This window comes from Urocampus carinirostris, chromosome 9 (genome assembly GCF_059441175.1).
Source record: "Urocampus carinirostris isolate Australia breed hairy pipefish chromosome 9, RoL_Ucar_1.0, whole genome shotgun sequence".
In the NCBI taxonomy this organism is placed as follows: Eukaryota; Metazoa; Chordata; class Actinopteri; order Syngnathiformes; family Syngnathidae; genus Urocampus; species Urocampus carinirostris.
In genome coordinates, this window is record NC_142357.1 from 16,172,165 (window position 1) to 16,191,076 (window position 18,912).

Sequence of the window (18,912 nt, forward strand, 5' to 3'; positions counted from 1 at the left end):
AATCCAATTACACGCCCAATAACAAAAACACAAATCCACCAAAGTAAATCTCCGTTCTTTGAAAATGTCTGTTTTCAGATATTAGTCCTAACTTATTTTCCAACTTAATAAACATCAAACAAAGGCGAACAGCTATCAGTGCACTTACTGTATCTTCCCCTAATTGACCTCTTGGCTCAGTCCATCTGCACACATATACTGTGTGGTATCCAGGTATCCGAGTGTCCAAAAACCCTAAATGTCATCACTGTCCAGCCTGTCTAACCGTTTGCCCCATAGCGACAGCTTCTCTTTATTGTTATGTGCATAGGTCCAACAACTTGAAATTAACCTTATCCCTGCACTGATGGTCTCTAAATTGAAATGCAGGAGGTCTTTAGACTTAATCAGCCAAGTTGACTATGATCCAGACATAAAAAACATCCACCTGCAATAATATCTGACCCAACATGTTGGATCCTGATAAGGTAACTACTTGCATTATGACCAAAATGGAAGTCAAATAGAAGTAAACTTACACTTAGAACTTTCCAAGTTTTTAAAAAGTTGATTATACTCTTTTTTTGTGCCGGATTTTAAAACACTTTTTTTCAAACTAAGTATAACTCTCAAAAGTACCCCTGCATAGGCGCCTGTTCGAAAATACATGTACTCTCAAATTGTAATGTTTTTTTTGCTCTACACCAAAGATAATTTCAATACTTGCCAAATTTTATGCAGGACAGGATCCTCGCTTCTCATGTGGGAGGTGTGCTGGCATATAGCCTTTCATGCCCACCCGCGCAAACCACATTGACATCAATTTTGATGCATCAACCATTTAGTGTGTTTGGAGCACTTTTTCCACTCAAAAACATGCCTTTGAAGTATACTGAGAAGTCCACATGGTTGAGAGTGAATGAGTGGTACTCCACGTGCTTACATATTGGCTGGCGACCAGTCCATGGTACATGCCCCGAGCGCCTGGATCAACCCCCGCCTTCACAGAGATGACGAGCGATTGCAGCACAAGCCTCGCTAGTCAAGAAGCAAGTTTATTGAATGCTGGTTTGTGCATTCTAAATAAATATAAAGCTTCTTGTAGCATTGAATACCTCTTACACACTCACATGCACGCACAAATGCTTATACAAGTACACAATCTTGGCACTAGTCAAATATTTATGCAGCGGAGAAGCTGCAACGGCATTATTGCACTTGAAGATGCTCCAGGCGTCTTCTGTCCGATTCTTTCACAAGCACTAAACTACAAAATGCTACAAAACCCGAGCATCAAACACCCGAGCATGCACACGCACATCCTTGTACAAGACCATCTGAATTTCACACAGCCAGATTTACCGTTCTGTGCAAACCAGGACAAAGCACAAAGGCCCCAGACCGTGACATTTTTTTTTATTTCTTAGGCTCTATTAGAAGCATAGCAGCGGCATGAGTGTGTATGAGTGTGTGCGTACAAAAAAGGAAACAGTTGAGAGGAACAGAGTTGTGGCGCTTAAAAACAATAATCTTTTTTCACCATTTTTTCACTCTGAGAATCTTTCACAAAGCTCAATATTCCTCTTACTGTACCTATGCAAGTGACAAAGGTAATTCAAAGGCATTTGTAAGGGGACGGAAATATGACAAAATTATTCATTTTTAACGCTTGCAAAAAAACGTTTCTTCACTCTCTGGTTTCTGTTCTGTATGAAATGTATTAAACGGGAAACCAACTTCATTCAAATAAACACACACTAAATTCATACAATATGTTGTCCTACAAGTTGTAGGATATTTTAGCAATGTATGTAAGGGTGGTTTTTTTAGGAATTTTTAAATATTCCGCATTTTCATTCCCGTCTCTAAATTATTCAATGCCATTTAGCTGCAAAATTGACGTATATTTAATTTACCTTCAAAGGTGACAAATGACAGGACACACCCACATGTTGACAACCCCTTCTTTTTTTTTACTTTCCTTCAACGTCCTATCCTCTTGACATTACCTAATATGTGATTAAATGTGTGCTCAAGTTTTTGATAAGTAAAACTGTAAAGTGAAATAATAAACTTTGTGACACGCCGTAAGGAGCCGGTGAGGGGTACCTTAAAAACAACTTACAGCATCAATAGGACATTTTAAAAAGATACATTTTTGAAGCCAAGAGCTTCTTTTCTTTTACTGATTGCCTCTAAGGGTAACCAGTGTGAATATAAATTTCTAAAAGACCAACTGACTATGTTGTTGTCATTTCATTTAGACATTATAATGTTTATAAATAGAACTAGAATGGGCTTAGTCAACCTCTAAAACACAATACTAGAAATAACATTTACTAAAAAAGCACAATGAACCATCACTAGAGAGCTATTTTCAGAACATATCAGCGGGCTACTCATATGTTCTTAATGGGTAACTTGTTCCCATGGGCACCAGGTCTGAGACCCTGGGCTAGAGGCATTTAACTAATAAATATATTCAAAATCAAATGTTTTTAATTCTATTGGCACATCCTGGACCATGCTATGATTATCATTCTTTAAGTGTATTCAATAGCAATAGCGATCTATTCTAACAAACAAACTGTATACAACTAATTAACAGTATATAAATGTCATAGTAATGATAGATGAGATTAAATCCTAGTTAGTTCCAATTATTGTACATTAGTTAAGCATAATCATTTTAACAGAGTCCCCCAATTATTTAATACAAAATAAACACAACAAGCAAAAGTATAACACATTTACAAAATAATGGATTTTCTGGACCACTTACATTTGCTTGGAGTTCCAAAGCAAATTGAAAAGCAATCCATTGAAAGCAAGTATCAGAAAACCTAAATCACGCCGATCTGTTTTTGAATGAACTACAAAACATCTATCTGCCATAATGTTAAACTCCAAACACGCTAGAAATGCAAAACCGTTTCAGCACCACGGCCAGCTCTCTGCATCGCACTCTCTTAAACTGTCCATTGCGAGCCATTTACTCACACTAGTTCTTGTTGTTATGTTTTTATTTTTAGTTTACACACTAATTATATCATATTAAATATGTTGCTACAGGTAATTTCAACGAATGCAAGAAGAAAAGAAAACATTTCACATCAGATTACACATAAAAACAAAACAAAAGAAACCCAGCAAAAATACAAACGTAGAGGGACAGTGAGGGTAGACTGATTTCTGATTTGATAGGGCAGTGGGGCCGCTTGTTTGGAAAGGTAATGGCAGAGGGGTCATAATTGTTCTGTATTTGTTCTCTAACAATACAGTGAAGAAGTATTGGTGTCGTTTGTGAGTGGTATCCAGGACTATTGAGTTTGCCAGTTGGATGATGGACGTGTTATTTAAGCTTCAGAGGTTGGGTGTCGGAAGACCAATGATTTTAGATGCTGTGTATGTCATATGTGTGAGTTCGGTCCGTTTCACTACGGATTGAATAGTGATGTTGATACCAAATACATCGATCAAAATGATCAAATCATTTGGTTGCGATTATTTCTCCTCCTCTGCATTTGTCCAACATTTCACACAGGAAGTAGTTTAAGCGCAAAGTGGCTGCCCCTCAGTGAGCATCAAGAAATACATGAATAAAAAAGAATAATGTGTGAGTGAGCTTTTGGAAGATTCAGCAGCTTCCAGCTTACACACTGGAGGCCATGAATTTCAATTGACATCAAGCAGACCAGCGTCATTTGCTCCTTTTCCAACAATATGGAACCCAAGGCAACTGAGACACGCCAAACTCCATCTTCACGGGCACTGGTCTTATTAGAGAATGATGTCATGTCAAGCATTGCGTGGTGAGGGAAAGATTGGCCATGAATATACGCTTCAGTTTTTTCTTTTTTTAAATGACCTTATATTCATTTTTTTACACTTATCTCCGATCATTACTTCTGTTCCCCCCGATCATTATTTTATATATATATATATATATATATATATATATATATATATATATATATATATATATATATATATATATATATATATATATATATATATATATATATATATATATATATATATATATATATATATATATATATATATATATATATATATATATATATATATATATATATATATATATATAGACTTCCTGTGCGAAGTTTGTATGTTCTCCCCGTGCTTGCGTGGGTTTCCTCCGGGCACTCCGGTATCCTCCCACATTCCAAAAAAACATACATTTCAGGTGAATTGGCCGGTCCAAATTGTCCCTAGGTGTGAATGAGCGAGTGAGTTGTCTGTCCCCGTGTGCCCTGCAATTGGCTGGCAACCAGTTCAGGGTGTCCCCTGCCCACTGCCCGGAGATGGCTGGGATGGGCTCCAGCCCCCCCGCGACCCTAATGAGGATAAGCGGTACGGCTAATGAGATGAGATATATATATATATATATATATATATATATATATATATATATATATATATATATATATATATATATATATATATATATATATATATATTTATATAAATTGTTACTGACTAACAATTTTTGGGCACAAGCCTTAGGGATCATAAGCCCTGCCATTAAGTCTATATTCCTTATGTTAATCTACTCATGGTTCCATGTTTTTGTGGCACACCCCTAAATCTAGTTTTGTCATTCCTCTCAGGTTTTGAGAATGCAGTTGATTTATAAGTAGATACAGCTCTTCCTCTTGAATCAGTGTTTCCTATGCATCTCGTTCAAAATGCTCGTATACAAAATGTCTACAATAATTTAATGCTACAAGCAGGCTAAAAAAATGTTAATGTCCGAAAACAGACAGAGCTGGCAGAAAGAATGTCAGCACATGCACACGACTGCACACCCAAAAAAACTTTTAAAAATTATTTTCCATCCAAGTTTCTATGCATTCCAGTTTTAATATTGTGCAACCCTTTTGGGAACCATCGTTATATATGAAGTTGATTAAATTATGTTTGTTGTTGTTGTGGTCAGAGAAACCAGCCTCATATGCACTCTGTGTTTTGTGCTCTCATCCCCAGACCTGAGGCCCCTGCCGGACGTAGCCATGACGGGGACATGTACTCGCGAGTGCTCTGAGTTTGGCCACTCAGACTCATGCTGGATGCCCGGCCAGCCCTTGCCCAACCGTAAGGAGTCCAAGGGTGTCGCCATCCCCCCCAAGCTGTCCACCTTCGTGCCTTACCAGGAGATGGAGACAGCTCACGATCCACCCCCGCCACCGCAGATGGCCAATGGCAGCCCCAAGCCGGTTCCTGTTCCTGTGGAGGAGCACAGCGGGGGCCGGGTGGCTAACATGCGCTTTATGACGCCCTATAGCAGTGCCTATCCCCTGGCAGCCGCCGGTCAGACCCCTGCCAAAGACTGTGGCCGAGAGGAGATCCCTCTCAGCCAGGCAGTGGAATTCCACTCAGCCGGCAACCCCGCCAGCCACACCTCCAAGAGGGAGATTTACCTGTGAAGTTTCCTTCTTGGCACTGCTCCAAGAACACTTCCTATATTATTATTGGCCCCAAACATCTCGTCTTAAGAGCCAAACAAGGCAGTATCATCCAAGACCACTTGCTGACCCCTGTTCTCCTAAAACGTTAATGCCCAAACCTCCCCCATTCCCTGCCCCAGCTGCCTTTCTGACACGACCTCCCTCCTATAAAGGTGGACCTTTCCTGCTACTGAAAACCTCGACAATTTTAGAACAACTTATGTTCTAAAACAGGGGTATAAAACTTAACCTAGCTCAGGGGCCACATGGTAGAAAAATCACTCATTCAGGGTACAGCGTCGTGAATAAATAAAATGAATCGAAAATTGCCTGTGGCTCATTTATATCCCGTGCTTTTCTCAGCACTGTCTCACTGGGTGGGTTAAATTGGTTGAAAGGCACAAAACAATAAACAATATCCCCTTAGAAACTAACTTAGAAGCAAACTTGTTTGCAGTGCACCCACGTTCATGTCTAAAGTTGTACATATGTTTAACACCCCTGTTCTAAAACATTTAATTATTGCAACCAAAGTCCTAACCACTGCCTCTGGACCTACCTATCTGACTCAGCCGACCCCTTCAGCACCACTATTACACATTTTTCCATATCAGCTTGTGCCTGGCTGTGCCACCCATGTTCAGTCGTCTCTTCGCCCAATTGCTATAGGCCCGCCCAACTGGCTTTGTGCCAGCCAATCAGCTGTAAATGAGGAAATGGAAGGAATGTAAACTACAAGTAACCTGTTTTGTTTTCATTTTCAGTGTAGGCCCTCAACCCCTTTCACCTCCCTGAATGGCCTTTTGCAGTATTTCAATTCCCCATTGACTTTGAACGTCTTTGTTTGGATTTTCCTGCAACCGTCCAAGAAGTCAAACAACCTGGCGTGTTTCTTTTCTTTGTTCTGTTATTTTTTTTGTTACCAGGATGTTCGCTTTGTTTACACACAAGGATGGGATCTTATTTTTGGTGTCCACATGTAAATATGGCGAAGCTCATGTGACGTCACGCTGCTCGACTGATGAGTTTTGCGTGTACAGACGTTGACTGAAGTTTTTTTTTTTCTTCTTCTTCTTCCTCTTCTTCTTGTCTTGAAGTGTCACAATGCACATGCGAGGAGACACACCTGTGAGAGGTCATCTGCAAATCTATAAGGAGAGTAGAAAAAGTGTAAAAGTGAAATGACTGTCATTATTGTCATCATGGGAACTAATTTGTTGTTTATATGACATTTTGATGTTTTAGACCAATTATTTAAATAGATATTCAAGTAAAAATTAGGGAAAAAACATGCTTTTTCTTCATCCCAAGAGAAGCCACAAACAGTAAACATTGACTTAGTGACTCCAATGGTGTTTTAAAATGCTTATTTAAGACCTTTTTTGTTTTAACCATTTATCTTATTCCTGAGGGTGCATGGACAAACTATGTGTCTTTTTGGCGGGCTTTCATCATTGTTTTGTTATTGAAAATATAGTTAAAAAATATTTAAGTTTAACCCTTGTGGCATGCAGGTACATTTTTTTGTACATTTTAATGCTTTTTTTTCAATTTTCAATCACATATGGGACATTGGAAAGTAAACACCTGAAAGCTCAATTGTTCTATGGGTTGAGACATCAGGTGGATGTTCAAAATGGCATTGTGCAGTTATTTATGTTATTGCATATATGAGCCAACCACATAATATACACAAAACGTGCTATGTACATCATTTGGACAAATAATCCTCCATAATAATTCATATTTTTATACTTTTGATTACCCTGGTGTATGTCAATGCATTTCCCGGGTTTGTTGTTTTTCTCTATAGTGCCACGGAGTCAATTGTTTGCGAAGTAAATCATTGTGTTAAATGGTGGCAAAGTCCCAATCTAATCATATTAAAAATGATAATAATACTATTGATAATAATCAAAATGATCATAATCATGATAGTAATAATAATCATATCCCTATTAACAATGCCTGCAAACCACTGACTGCAGCCCCAGAGACGCTGGTATTGCATACTGTGGTGCATCACGCGAACGACAATTCTTTCGTAATGCTTTCTACCTTGTTGTAGCAAAATCAAGTGTCATGAGCTTAAATTGCATGTGTCCCTCTTGGTACAGCCAAGCACGTGTTCACCCTGCGGTGCTTTAAAGCTAAACAACTGATTGATTGGTGGGAAAGAAATGTCGTAATGATTCCCGTGGAAATTGTGAAAAATTCAAATAAAATGTGTTAGACTCTTAACTATATTGGTCAGCTATTTAAATCTGTGTGGATTGTGATCTTTTTGGCAAAATGTATCTCGGGAGCCAACTCAACCCAGCGACCATGACGTACCAACACTGACTTGGGCAGAATGGAAAGGAAAGTAATGCATTTGGTCATTGAGGGAGAGCTGAACCTGTTTTTTTTATTCATTTTTTTTACTCTGACATCTCGGAATATATACATAAAACTACATGTGTATGAATAGGTCTGATGACACTGAACATTTTAAGGGGTTGGAAGTTAAGTTATCACAGGCTCATGTCCAAAGTATGTACACTGACATTGTGTTGCCAAAAAAACCCCGCATGCCACGAGGGTGAAGGGACGTTGTGTATTATTAAGCGTCTCTTAGAGTTAAAAAAAAAAACTGAAATCATTACAGAAAACAGTTTTGATTCGACAAATTCGCAAGCAAACATAAACCATTGTATTCATATAAATATGATTTTTTTATTGTGAATTATTGCGATTTTAAATCTTAAATACCCTAAGTCAGGAAATGTGCATTTTGTTTACATAACAGTAGGCTCACTGAAAGCGGGCTAACCTGATTGTGTAGAGGTAAGATCTTAGACCTGAGCCCCACCCGAGCTTAAAATGTCATGGTTAAGGCAGGGTTACTTTCTGAAGGACCTGCACAGGAAGGGGACTGAATCCTCTGTCACAAAAAACAAAAACAAAAAAAAAAACAATGACAGGTGAATAATAAGACCTTTTTTTCAAGAAGTATTCGAGGGAATAATCAAATTTGAAAACCCGGGTTTTTGTTCGGGCTTGGTCCCTCAAATCAATTTAATTTGTTGAGCTCAGGCTGGGGTTATAGTTAAAACCCATGGTCCCGGGTCTGTCTGGATAATTTTAAGGATAGGGTTAGGGTTAGGGTTAGGGTTAGGGTTAAGGTTAGGGTTAGGGTAAGGGTTAGGGTTACCTTTGACTGTCCGCCATATTTTTGCTAAGGGTACACCAAATAATTGAAGACCTTGTTAAAGTCTGGAAAAAAAAATAAGACGCAAGCTGGTGTCATTTGGTCACTTAAAGACTTCACAGTTTGTAATGCTCCTTGTGCTTTGCAGCAATTGTTTTTGGGTCACTGCACAATACAGTGACATCTAGTGGTCAAATATCACACAGTGTCCCTTTAAAGGGGCTTTAATTTTCATTATTGCAGTTAAAGCCAGTTAAGTTTTTATCCATATCCCTGCTCCCAACCAAGTAGATTGAGTTGGATGATTATCTTTACAGTTGCGTGAATTCTATTGAAAGAGATGTTTGATTTTGCCACACTTGTGCCTTACTGCTCCTTTTTGTATTTACCCTCTGCTCGACCGTTGAGGATCAGGTCATAATTGTTTTCCTGTCGGAGCCAGCCGGGCAACGGCCGTGGTTTTCTTAGTGCGGCAAAGACGGAGGATGAAAGTTCAGCTTCCTCTTTGCCACCAATTAACTTGCACTGACCCACAATGGCCTTTGCTGGCCTTTGTTGCTTTTGAGTGTGTTATTGAGAGCGCAAACTTCAAATGCAGGCTCACAATATATTTGAGTTTTAATTTGAAACTTTTGAACCCTGAAGAGGAGGAAAAACATTTGCTTTCCCCACTTTTGGTTATTTGGAGCTAGACAACAGAAATGGCCTATCCTCCTGATACATTTATGTTTAGTAGTCACTCAAACTAAGGAGGGGAGATGTTTTCAACTTCCAACGAGAATAGGAGAGGCCTGTAAAATGAGAGAGATGTTTTAAGACAATGGTTCTCAAATGGACTGACTTGAGGACCCACAATTCTACCTTGATGATAAGATGCAACCCACAAATCAAGAAAAAACAAATACAAACGGCCACTTTGCAAATGAATCAAATGAAAGGATTGTGCAGTTTAAGCCAGAGATAGTGTAGTATAGTCATTTTTTCCCTCAAACAAAATGACCAGCAAACTGACTTTAAGTACCGTATATACTCACATACAAGCATTTAAGTAAAACCCAAAATATGCTTTGAAATAGCCACATAGTAAAATAAGTCTGTACCCAAAATATTAAATATAAATATGTTCTAAACCAAGATAATTACTCAATTTTGTAGACAATATTGATCATTATACTGGTAAAAATGCTAGAAATACCATGTTTTTAAACTTTTTACTGTACTTTCAAGCAAGGTCTCTATGGCAGACACTCATACATTATTTTCATATTTCACAAACATTTCCTTCTTTCATTCAATCATTGTTCTCAAGTTTTTCCTCGTTTCCTTTCCTTTATCACTAACTTTCTTGAAAAAGGAAATACATCAAGCAAAATTACCATCAACAAACAAGGGTTCACAAACAAAACGTCAAACAAAACAAAAATAAATAAATGAATAACAACAATAAAAAAATTCCAGTCCATAAAACCAGGGCGCGGCTGAAGGGACCTTTCTCCTTCTGGTCGATAGAAGAACTAGACACAGCTGAGTGGCGTACTCCTCGCCAGTAAGATAGGAACCAGGTATGGCGAGGGCCCATTTTCTTGCTACCAAGACAGGAAACAAAATTTGCAGGATAGGGATGTGGGGGGCTTCCCCCTCGGTCCTTTGGCTGTCGGGTTATTTTTTCAATTCCACTACCATGCCAGGTTGGGTTCTCTCGGGCTTCTTTTTCACCTGCTCCTTGCATTTTCCATTACCAATTTTAGTTTCTTATTTGTCAGGTTTGATGATGTTTCTAAACTATTGTTTGGCCATTTTGTACGTTGATTTGTTCCCACTTGTTTGTTTATTATGTCGGGCCTGGTTTTGCTAAGTCAAGTCAAGTCAAGTCATTTTTATTTGTATAGCTCTTAATCACAAAGAGTCTCAAAGGGCTTCACAGGTTATTACACATGAGCAGTTTAGGTTATTCATATGCTATAGAGTAAAAGTGAGTTTTAAGCTTAGATTCAAACATTTACACTGAGGTTGCAGATCGGATCTCAGGGGGATGAGCATTCCACAACACCGGTGCCCGGATGGAGAACGCTCTCGAACCAACGGAACACTTCTTGGCTCTTGGGATCACCAGAAGACCGGCGCTCAGAAATACTAACCTTAATTATAACACCACTGCCTCAGTTCCTGCTTCCGTCACATGGGTCCATCACCCCATGACGTAACGATAAACTGCGTAAATAAATTGACTTTTTACAAAACATCACTTTCTGAAAGTAATGCTACATTTGAAAAATATGGGAATACTTTTCCATCATCAAGCCAGGGATTCATTGAGCATGACAACTCCACTTTTGAACTCAGAGATGTGAGTCACAAATGATCTCCGCCTACCTCAAAAGCAGCGACACTCTGAAATATAACACATTGATGAAATATTCCTTGGATTTGGTCACCAAAGAGAAAACATGCCAACCATCTTTATTGAAGTACACAAAGTTGATTCCTTTTACTCCCAACTAATGTCAAATTTAAGCCGGTTTCTTCTAAGCTCTTTTCTGCGCACGCTACATGCTAATGCTAACAGTGAGTGTGTCTTGCTTTAACGCCGCAGGGTGCCTTGAGTAGCGCTCAGAGCGTGAGTGGTTTGAGCCCGGTGCTTCCAAAACCAGGACACAGACAGAAATGAGGTTATTTTAACAATAAAATAAGACAAAATGTCTTTCAATTAACATGATTTGGTATCGAAAAACAATAAGCATTCAATTAACCACTCAAATCTTCCATTTTTTTGTTTCAAATCATATTTACTGGAGTCAGCGTTACCCAAAAGAGCAGTATTTTTTTTTTTTTGTGTGTGCGTGTGTGTGTGTGTCCGACAATGCTTATTGTGAACAGACTTCATAAGTACGGTATTTTCCGCACTATAAGGCGCACCTAAAAGTCTTTTTTTTTTTTTTCAAAAGCTGACCATGCGCCTTATAATACAGTGCGCCTTATATAAGGCTCAATATTAAGTCGCAAGGTCTCGCAACTTACGCAACAGCCGCCGACTCGATTTCCCCCCGAACGTGGAGTAGTCCACGGTGTATGCTGGGATTTATATACCGGCGTTTCATTGGCAAACCAATGTTTCAATCATCATTTGAATCGATCGCTATTGGCTGAAGTTATTCGGAGCCTCGGATAGGCTAGAGGGCCAAAACAAACCCTGCAATTGGCCGAAAAAGATGTGTCAATCATCAGTTAAATCGATCGCTATTGGCTGAAGTTATTCGGAGCCTCGGATAGGCTAGAGGGCCAAAACAAACCCTGCAATAGGCCGAAAAAGATGACTCTGAATAGAAAGCTTGCTAAAGTACGCCATAAATAAACATGTTTCATTAGTCTGTATTTGTAAATATTTTACTGTCCTGGATTTACTTCACTCACGGTTGTAAGAAGACCATGGTTGCGTATCATTATTGAACGTGAGAACTTAGGTGAGCTATGCGGCTTTATATTTTCCCGGTATCTTGTTTTAGAACGATCTTGATGTTGCTGTGATGAGTTGAGTGAATTAAACTCAATTCCAAGTGTTTATCGTCATATGCACAGTGAAGTTGCGAGCGAAAAATAAAATAAAAACTAAGGAATGGTTGGCATTTCTTGAATCCCAAGACTTTAACCTTCCGAATGATATTTGGAATGATGCATTTGAGTGACATCGTACGGACACCGCATCTGCACGTGTCTACGACACGTATTTGCTTCTTTGCAAGCTTTGGGAATGTTAAGGGGGTAATAAGTTTGACTGAATCTTCTGACTGTTTTGTCGACGTTCCCATTGTAGCACCTTATAATCCGGTGCGCCTTATATATGGAAGATATAGGACCAAAAACTATTTTTGGGGGTACGCCCTATAACCCGGTGCGCCCTATAGTGCGAAAATACGGTATATATATATTTTTGTTAGTCTTTATATAGAAATGTACTTCATAGTGTTATTTATTTAGATGTGTGTCCCTTTTAGAATTCAGTTACCGGACACTTTGTTTTTAAGCTTCTTAATTCCATTGCCACCTGATCTTGTATTTAACCACAAAAAACATTCAAGTCCTTTCAAACATGTTCGGTTACAAAGGTTGCATGATGATGACATTAGATTTAAGCGTGTAAATTCACAGAGTCGAATAAAACTCAATAACAAAGTTGTCAAAACATTATTTGACTTGATCGACCGAATTGCAAAGTAAATAGGATACAATGAAATAAAGTTAACGAAGATGTTCAACTGAGAGTTTGCTGAGACCATTTTTTAATTTGACCCAAGTTTAGTTGATTTATTGAGATAACTTTAACCTGCATACTCAAGTTTGTTTTCTTTGGTGGATGAAAAGGATTGTTCATGTTTTATCAAATTAAAAGAGCTGAAGTGGAATTTCTGAGAAGTATTTGGCAGCTATTTGCCATTATTCCTCGATCACAACATACGCTATGACCGATCCTGTTGTATGTAAAAATAAAAGTCACGTTATACCTACATATTAGACACACATGTAATATATAATTTTTTTAATGCATCTTGTCATGTATTTTGTCACACCAATCTATAATTCAAATGATATTTTTACCTATCGCTTTAACCGCGAAGTAGGAATCGGCTTTGGGTGAATGCCTAAGGCAGTTTAACTAACTGAATATTTTCAATAATATTTCTTCTGACAAAATACACGACAAAATAAAAAAATAATAAAAAAGAAGGCAAAATAAATACAATAATGAATAAATGATAAAATGCCTAAATATATTAATACATTGCTCTGATGTCATATATGTTTATTTATTTTGGGATTTATTTATGTATTCATTCACTTATATGTCATACAGTTCTAGGTATGTACTTACTTATATATTTATTCATACAAATGCCAGGATTGGTCCCACGTCTTTATACATTTTCATGCACTTGGAAACTATTGCATTTGACAAATTACCCATTATTAAGTCACATATTTTTTTACAATAGCTTATAAACTGTCAATTTTCCTGTTTTATTTATTAATTTCTTATTCGATGTATTAGAAGAAATACTTATTTTTGCAGTTACTAATTAAAATTAAGAATTCAAGTCACAGACATGCACACCTGAACTTCTTTCCGATCAGATGAGAAGAAACATAAGTACACAATAGGTCAAATTCAATTTGTAAGACTACGTCCATTAAAAAATAACACCTCTAAAGTGCAATATACAAAATGTAAATTGTTACACAGAGTAACACATTGGAAGGGTTCAAGCTGCTTGAATTAAACAACTTTGCCATGATATATAACACTAAACAAATGTATGTAAAGCGCCAATGAATACTGTATTCATAATCATTGTCTAACAATAATCGGCAGGATATTTCCATAGTTCTAATGTTGTTTGTTTGATACAGAAAGGTGATATTTTTCAAACGTAAAACCACTTTTTATTTGTTTTGCGAAATTGTTGCGTTTCTGGCAACACTTTTTACATCGATAGCTTAGCATGAGACATTTGTAAACAACTGTGATAACTTAGTCCCACACACTACAAAGTTAGTATACAAAGGTAGGGGGAGAAAAATTGTGGCTGTGGAAATCCTGAGCTTTTCGTCTTAGAAAAGAGAGACTTTTTTGGTTTGTTTTGGAGATTTGAGGAGACAAAGTCTGTTCATGTTTGTAGACTTGCTTTGGGTTTGTTGGTGGTTTTATTTCAATAGAAACAACGCTAGTCATGCCTTGTTTTTTGTACAGTTTTATGTACATGACATTGTCGTTCTCTTTTTTTTTCAATGAGATGGCAACTACAAATCTATATCAATAAATATCTCTACATATATATCTCCTATCTTGTATGTATAATCGAAGCGTGTAAAGGAAATTGTGGCGCGTAGGCTCATCCGATGTCCGTAGGCTCGTTGCGCCGCTTGTTCATTTTTCACTTGGGGGTATTTTGTCTGTTTTATAATGACGTAATGAAGGGCAAATAGCGAGTGCTTACAAGTGATTTATTTTTTCCTTGCCTCCTTTCTCTGTTCTTTTTTGGCAGGGTCCATTTGCATGTTTGGCTTTGGAATCAATGTCAATGCTTTTTTCTTTGTTTGTGTTAGTTTTGCTGTGCAAATCAAAGAAAGGATGGCTTGTAATGACTTCTTCCACATAGCTTTCCAATAAAATACATGACATTCAGTGCAACTTTGGCTCCGCCATGTGTTTTATTTAGAAATGTTGCTGGAATTTTGTTTTTGCACATCTGATAAAGTCAGGTCAAGTCATGTCACATTTCTATGTATAGCCCTCAATCACAAAATGTCTTAAAGGACTACACAGCTTAGAATTACACCATCCCCTGATCTCAAACCAACATGCGGGCAAGGGAAAACTTAAAACCTCAGCACGAGGATCATAAGAAACCCTGAGAAGGGCCTCACAAGTGGTTTGATAAGTTTATAGTTTAGTAGACATAAGAATAAGGAGATGATTCATCTATTATTTTTAAATTTACAAAGAGAACAGGAGAGTACTGTAAAAAAAAAAAAAACACTGACAATGCAAAATGCTAAATCTGTTCTAAAGGTCCTCCTCTGTGTCATTTATTTTAAATAATTCTCATAGGTTACAAAAAAAGCATATACATTCTAAAAAAGTGAAGCTATCAAAGAACAGCATCATGATTTGACAATCTTGACCATTGTGAACAGTGCTGTGAACATGCTGCCGTGCTGCGTGACATATTATTGTTGAATTTAATTATTGTTTTCATAAAAAATCAAAAATCAAAAAAGGCAAAACCTAGCAAAAAGGTTTTTGTTTCACTGGCAGATGTTTTGTTGCTCATTTTAAATATTGATTTTGTTATTTTTCTAAAAAAAAGACACAAATAGAGTATATCTTGAAAAAAATTGTTGAAAATACAGTAGAATCAAGCAAATAACAGCACAGTTATTGATTAAAATGAATAATGTATTAACCCCTGAGCCACACACAAGAAAAACTCAAACTTGTCATTTGGGCAACACAATAATTGAATCTTGATTTAAAAAAAAAAGGAGATACAACTGATGACAGGTCATACATGTTTTGAATTACGATGTCCCTCGAGATATTTTAGTCAAGACAAGCCATGTTTATATAGCCCTTAATCACAAGGAGTCTCAAAGAGCTGCACAGACCGCAGATGATTGCAAACTAAAGACGATTTTTACACCATCCCCTGATCTAAACCCAACATGAAGGCAAGGAACAACTTAAAAACCTCAACATGAGGAAATGTTGCAATAACAAATAATACATAGATATCGTCAACATAAAATATAGGTCATTCTTAAGCTATAGAATAGGAGTGTGTTTTAAGCCTGGATTTAAACAGTTACACTGAGGTTGCTGATTGAATCTCAGTGGGCAGAGCATTCCACAACATCAGGGCCCGAATGGAGAACGCTCTCGAACCTGCAGATCTCTTCTTGGCTCTTGGGATCACTTGTAGACCAGCATTTTCAGACCAAAGGTTCTGGACCAGAACATAGGGGGGAATTATATCTGAAAGATGAGGGAGCAACTCCATGCATGATTTTGACAACAGAACCTTAAAATCACATCTTAAACTAACAAGGAGCCAATGCAGGTTAGCTAAAATAGGGAAAACGCGATCAAACTTTCCTGTCTTAGTTAAAAGCCTCGCTGCAGCATTTTGTACCTGCTGCAGGCTCTTGTTTTTGGACTTCGGCAGACCGAAGAGTAGTACATCACAGTAATCGAAATGTGATGTAACAAACACATGCATTTTAATGCCCATATGTGCTTTTGCTGATTACTAATTTTTCAATGAAAAAAATATGTTTCTCAATCATTTTTAAAGTGTTGTTAATGGTCTTGCAATAATTTTTTGAGTATTTTTCACATTGCTTTCATTGCTCCTTGACCTACTACAACAGAAATTGAAGACATTTGGATTGAGAAAAATGTCAGGAAAGATGAGGGCATGGCATGATTACATTTTTTCTTCTTTTTTTTTCATCGTTTTTTAAATTATCTATCTACAACAGTCTTTTCAGACATATACTTCACTTCACAAAATTATTTGCCATTTCTAATCTGTTCATTTGTTTTCACTCATCTTTCATCTTTTCCATATCCAAGATGGCGGCGCCCTGCCTGGCAGCGGCTACATCGGCTCGCTACAGTTTTTTACATTTTGGTCATAAAACCCAGTCTTCGACTCAGTTTTTGACGGCGAACACAGTCAACTCAAACTGCAGATTAATATACGATCGCAGGTTTTTGCTGGATATGTGATCATCCAGAAATCAAGTGCTTGTTGCTACGACCACTCTGGAGTGTTTACTTAGCCTCGGAGTGCTACGCCAACAAGACCCAGCGGCCTACGAAGCAGCCAGGCAGAGTGGCAAGAGAAGGGGGTGTGACCAAAGGAGGAAGCGAGGTTGTCGGGCCAGGCTAACAGTTAGGATAAAGGCTAAACCCTTCAAAACGCCTCTCCCATCCATTTTCCTCTCCAACGTTTGCTCTCTGGGCAACAAACTGGACCATCTACAACTAGAACTAACATTGAACCGCAAGATGACGAACTGCTGCGCTATAATTCTGACGGAGACATGGTTAAACTCATCAATCTCGGCTGACGCTGTTAGCATTGAGGGGCTAACTGCATTCCGCGCCAACAGGAGCGGCAAACTCACTGGTAAAAACAGGGGTGGCGGACTATGCATTTATACCAACAACAACTGGTGTAGAAATGCTAGGATAATCTCGAATCACTGCTCACGGGACATTGAACTTTTGACGGTGATTTGCAGACCCTTCTACCTCCCCAGGGAGTTTAGCGCTACTATCATTACTGCCGTGTACGTACCCCCCAGCGCTGATACAAAGGAGCCAATGAACGTTCTCTACCGAACTGTGAATGAACTGCATCATGCTTACACCAAATGCATTTTTATTGCTGCTGGCGACTTTAACCAGGCCGACATGAAAACACTACTCCCGCATTTCCACCAGCATGTCGACTTTGCTACAAGAACACATTGGACTTGGCCTATACAAATACCAGAGGAGCATACAGAGCAGCTCCCCGCCCCCACCTTGGCTCATCAGATCACCTTTCTGTTATGCTAAATCCTGCATACAAGCCCCTGCTGACCAGAGAAAAACCTACAGTGAAGCAGGTGAGGGTGTGGACTGAGGGGGCAATGGGGGCACTACAGGACTGCTTTGAATGCACGGATTGGGACATGTTTAAATCGGCTGCCACTTCCCACAATAAAATAAACATAGATGAGTACGCCATGTCTGTGTTAGCCTACATCAGTAAAAGCGCAGAGGACGTCAGCAACACCAAAATTATCTGCACCCGTGCCAATCAGAAGCCCTGGATGACTGCTGAGATACGCAAATTGCTGAAGGCACGGAACCTTGCCTTCAAATCTGGTGATGAGGAGGCACTGAGATCTGTGAGAGCCAACCTGAACCGTGCTATCAGACTAGCAAAGCGATCGCACAGTCAAAAAATCCAAGTCCTTTTCCTCAGCACAACTAACACCAGGGATATGTGGAAAGGCATTCAGGCCATCACCAGATACAAGCAAACCACTGCCCCAGTGGGGGACACTAGCATGGACTTCCTGAATGACCTCAACAACTTATTTGGGAGGTTTGAGGCACAACATGGCACCCCTGCAGTGAAAGAGCTTCCACATCAGGACGAAAGAGCACTCCTACTGGACTCAACTGACGTGAGGAAGACCCTGAAAAGGGTCAACACACGGAAGGCTCCAGGCCCTGACAACATTCCAGGGTGGGTCCTTAGGGAGTGCGCCGATCAGCTGGCTTGTGTCCTAACAGACATTTTTAACACCTCGCTAAACCAAGCCACGGTACCATCATGTTTCAAGATTGCCACCATCATCCCAGTGCCAAAGAGTCCCCAGATCTCATCACTGAACGACTACCGACCGACTCCTATCATAATGAAGTGCTTTGAGAGACTGGTTAAAGAGCACATCACTTCCAGTCTCCCCTCCTCACTCGACCCCTTTCAGTTTGCCTATCAGACAAACCGCTCCACCGGGGATGCCATCTCCTCTGCTCTTCACCTGACCCTGACACACCTAGAGGAGAAGAACACCTAGGCTGCTGGACTTCCTCACTGACAGACCCCAGTCAGTGCGGCTTGGTCAGAACATCTACGATGTCATCACCCTCAGAGACTGCGTCCATAGGTCAGCCACAAACCACATTGTGAAGTTTGCGGACAACAAAACAGTGGTGGG

General features: G+C 38.9%; 1 protein-coding gene across 2 annotated transcripts in view; it reads left to right on the top strand.

Moving 5' to 3' along the window:
- LOC148359425 (protocadherin-1-like) overlaps positions 1 to 7,693 on the top strand; it is a 167,826-nt gene extending 160,133 nt beyond the window's left edge. For both annotated transcript variants that reach the window (XM_088344654.1, XM_088344655.1), the window contains one exon: positions 4,987 to 7,693. In XM_088344654.1, the coding sequence (XP_088200780.1) occupies positions 4,987 to 5,426 (440 nt within the window). In that variant the 3' untranslated portion in view covers positions 5,427 to 7,693. The remainder of the gene's footprint in view (positions 1 to 4,986) is intronic.
- The last annotated feature ends 11,219 nt before the right edge of the window (positions 7,694 to 18,912 follow it).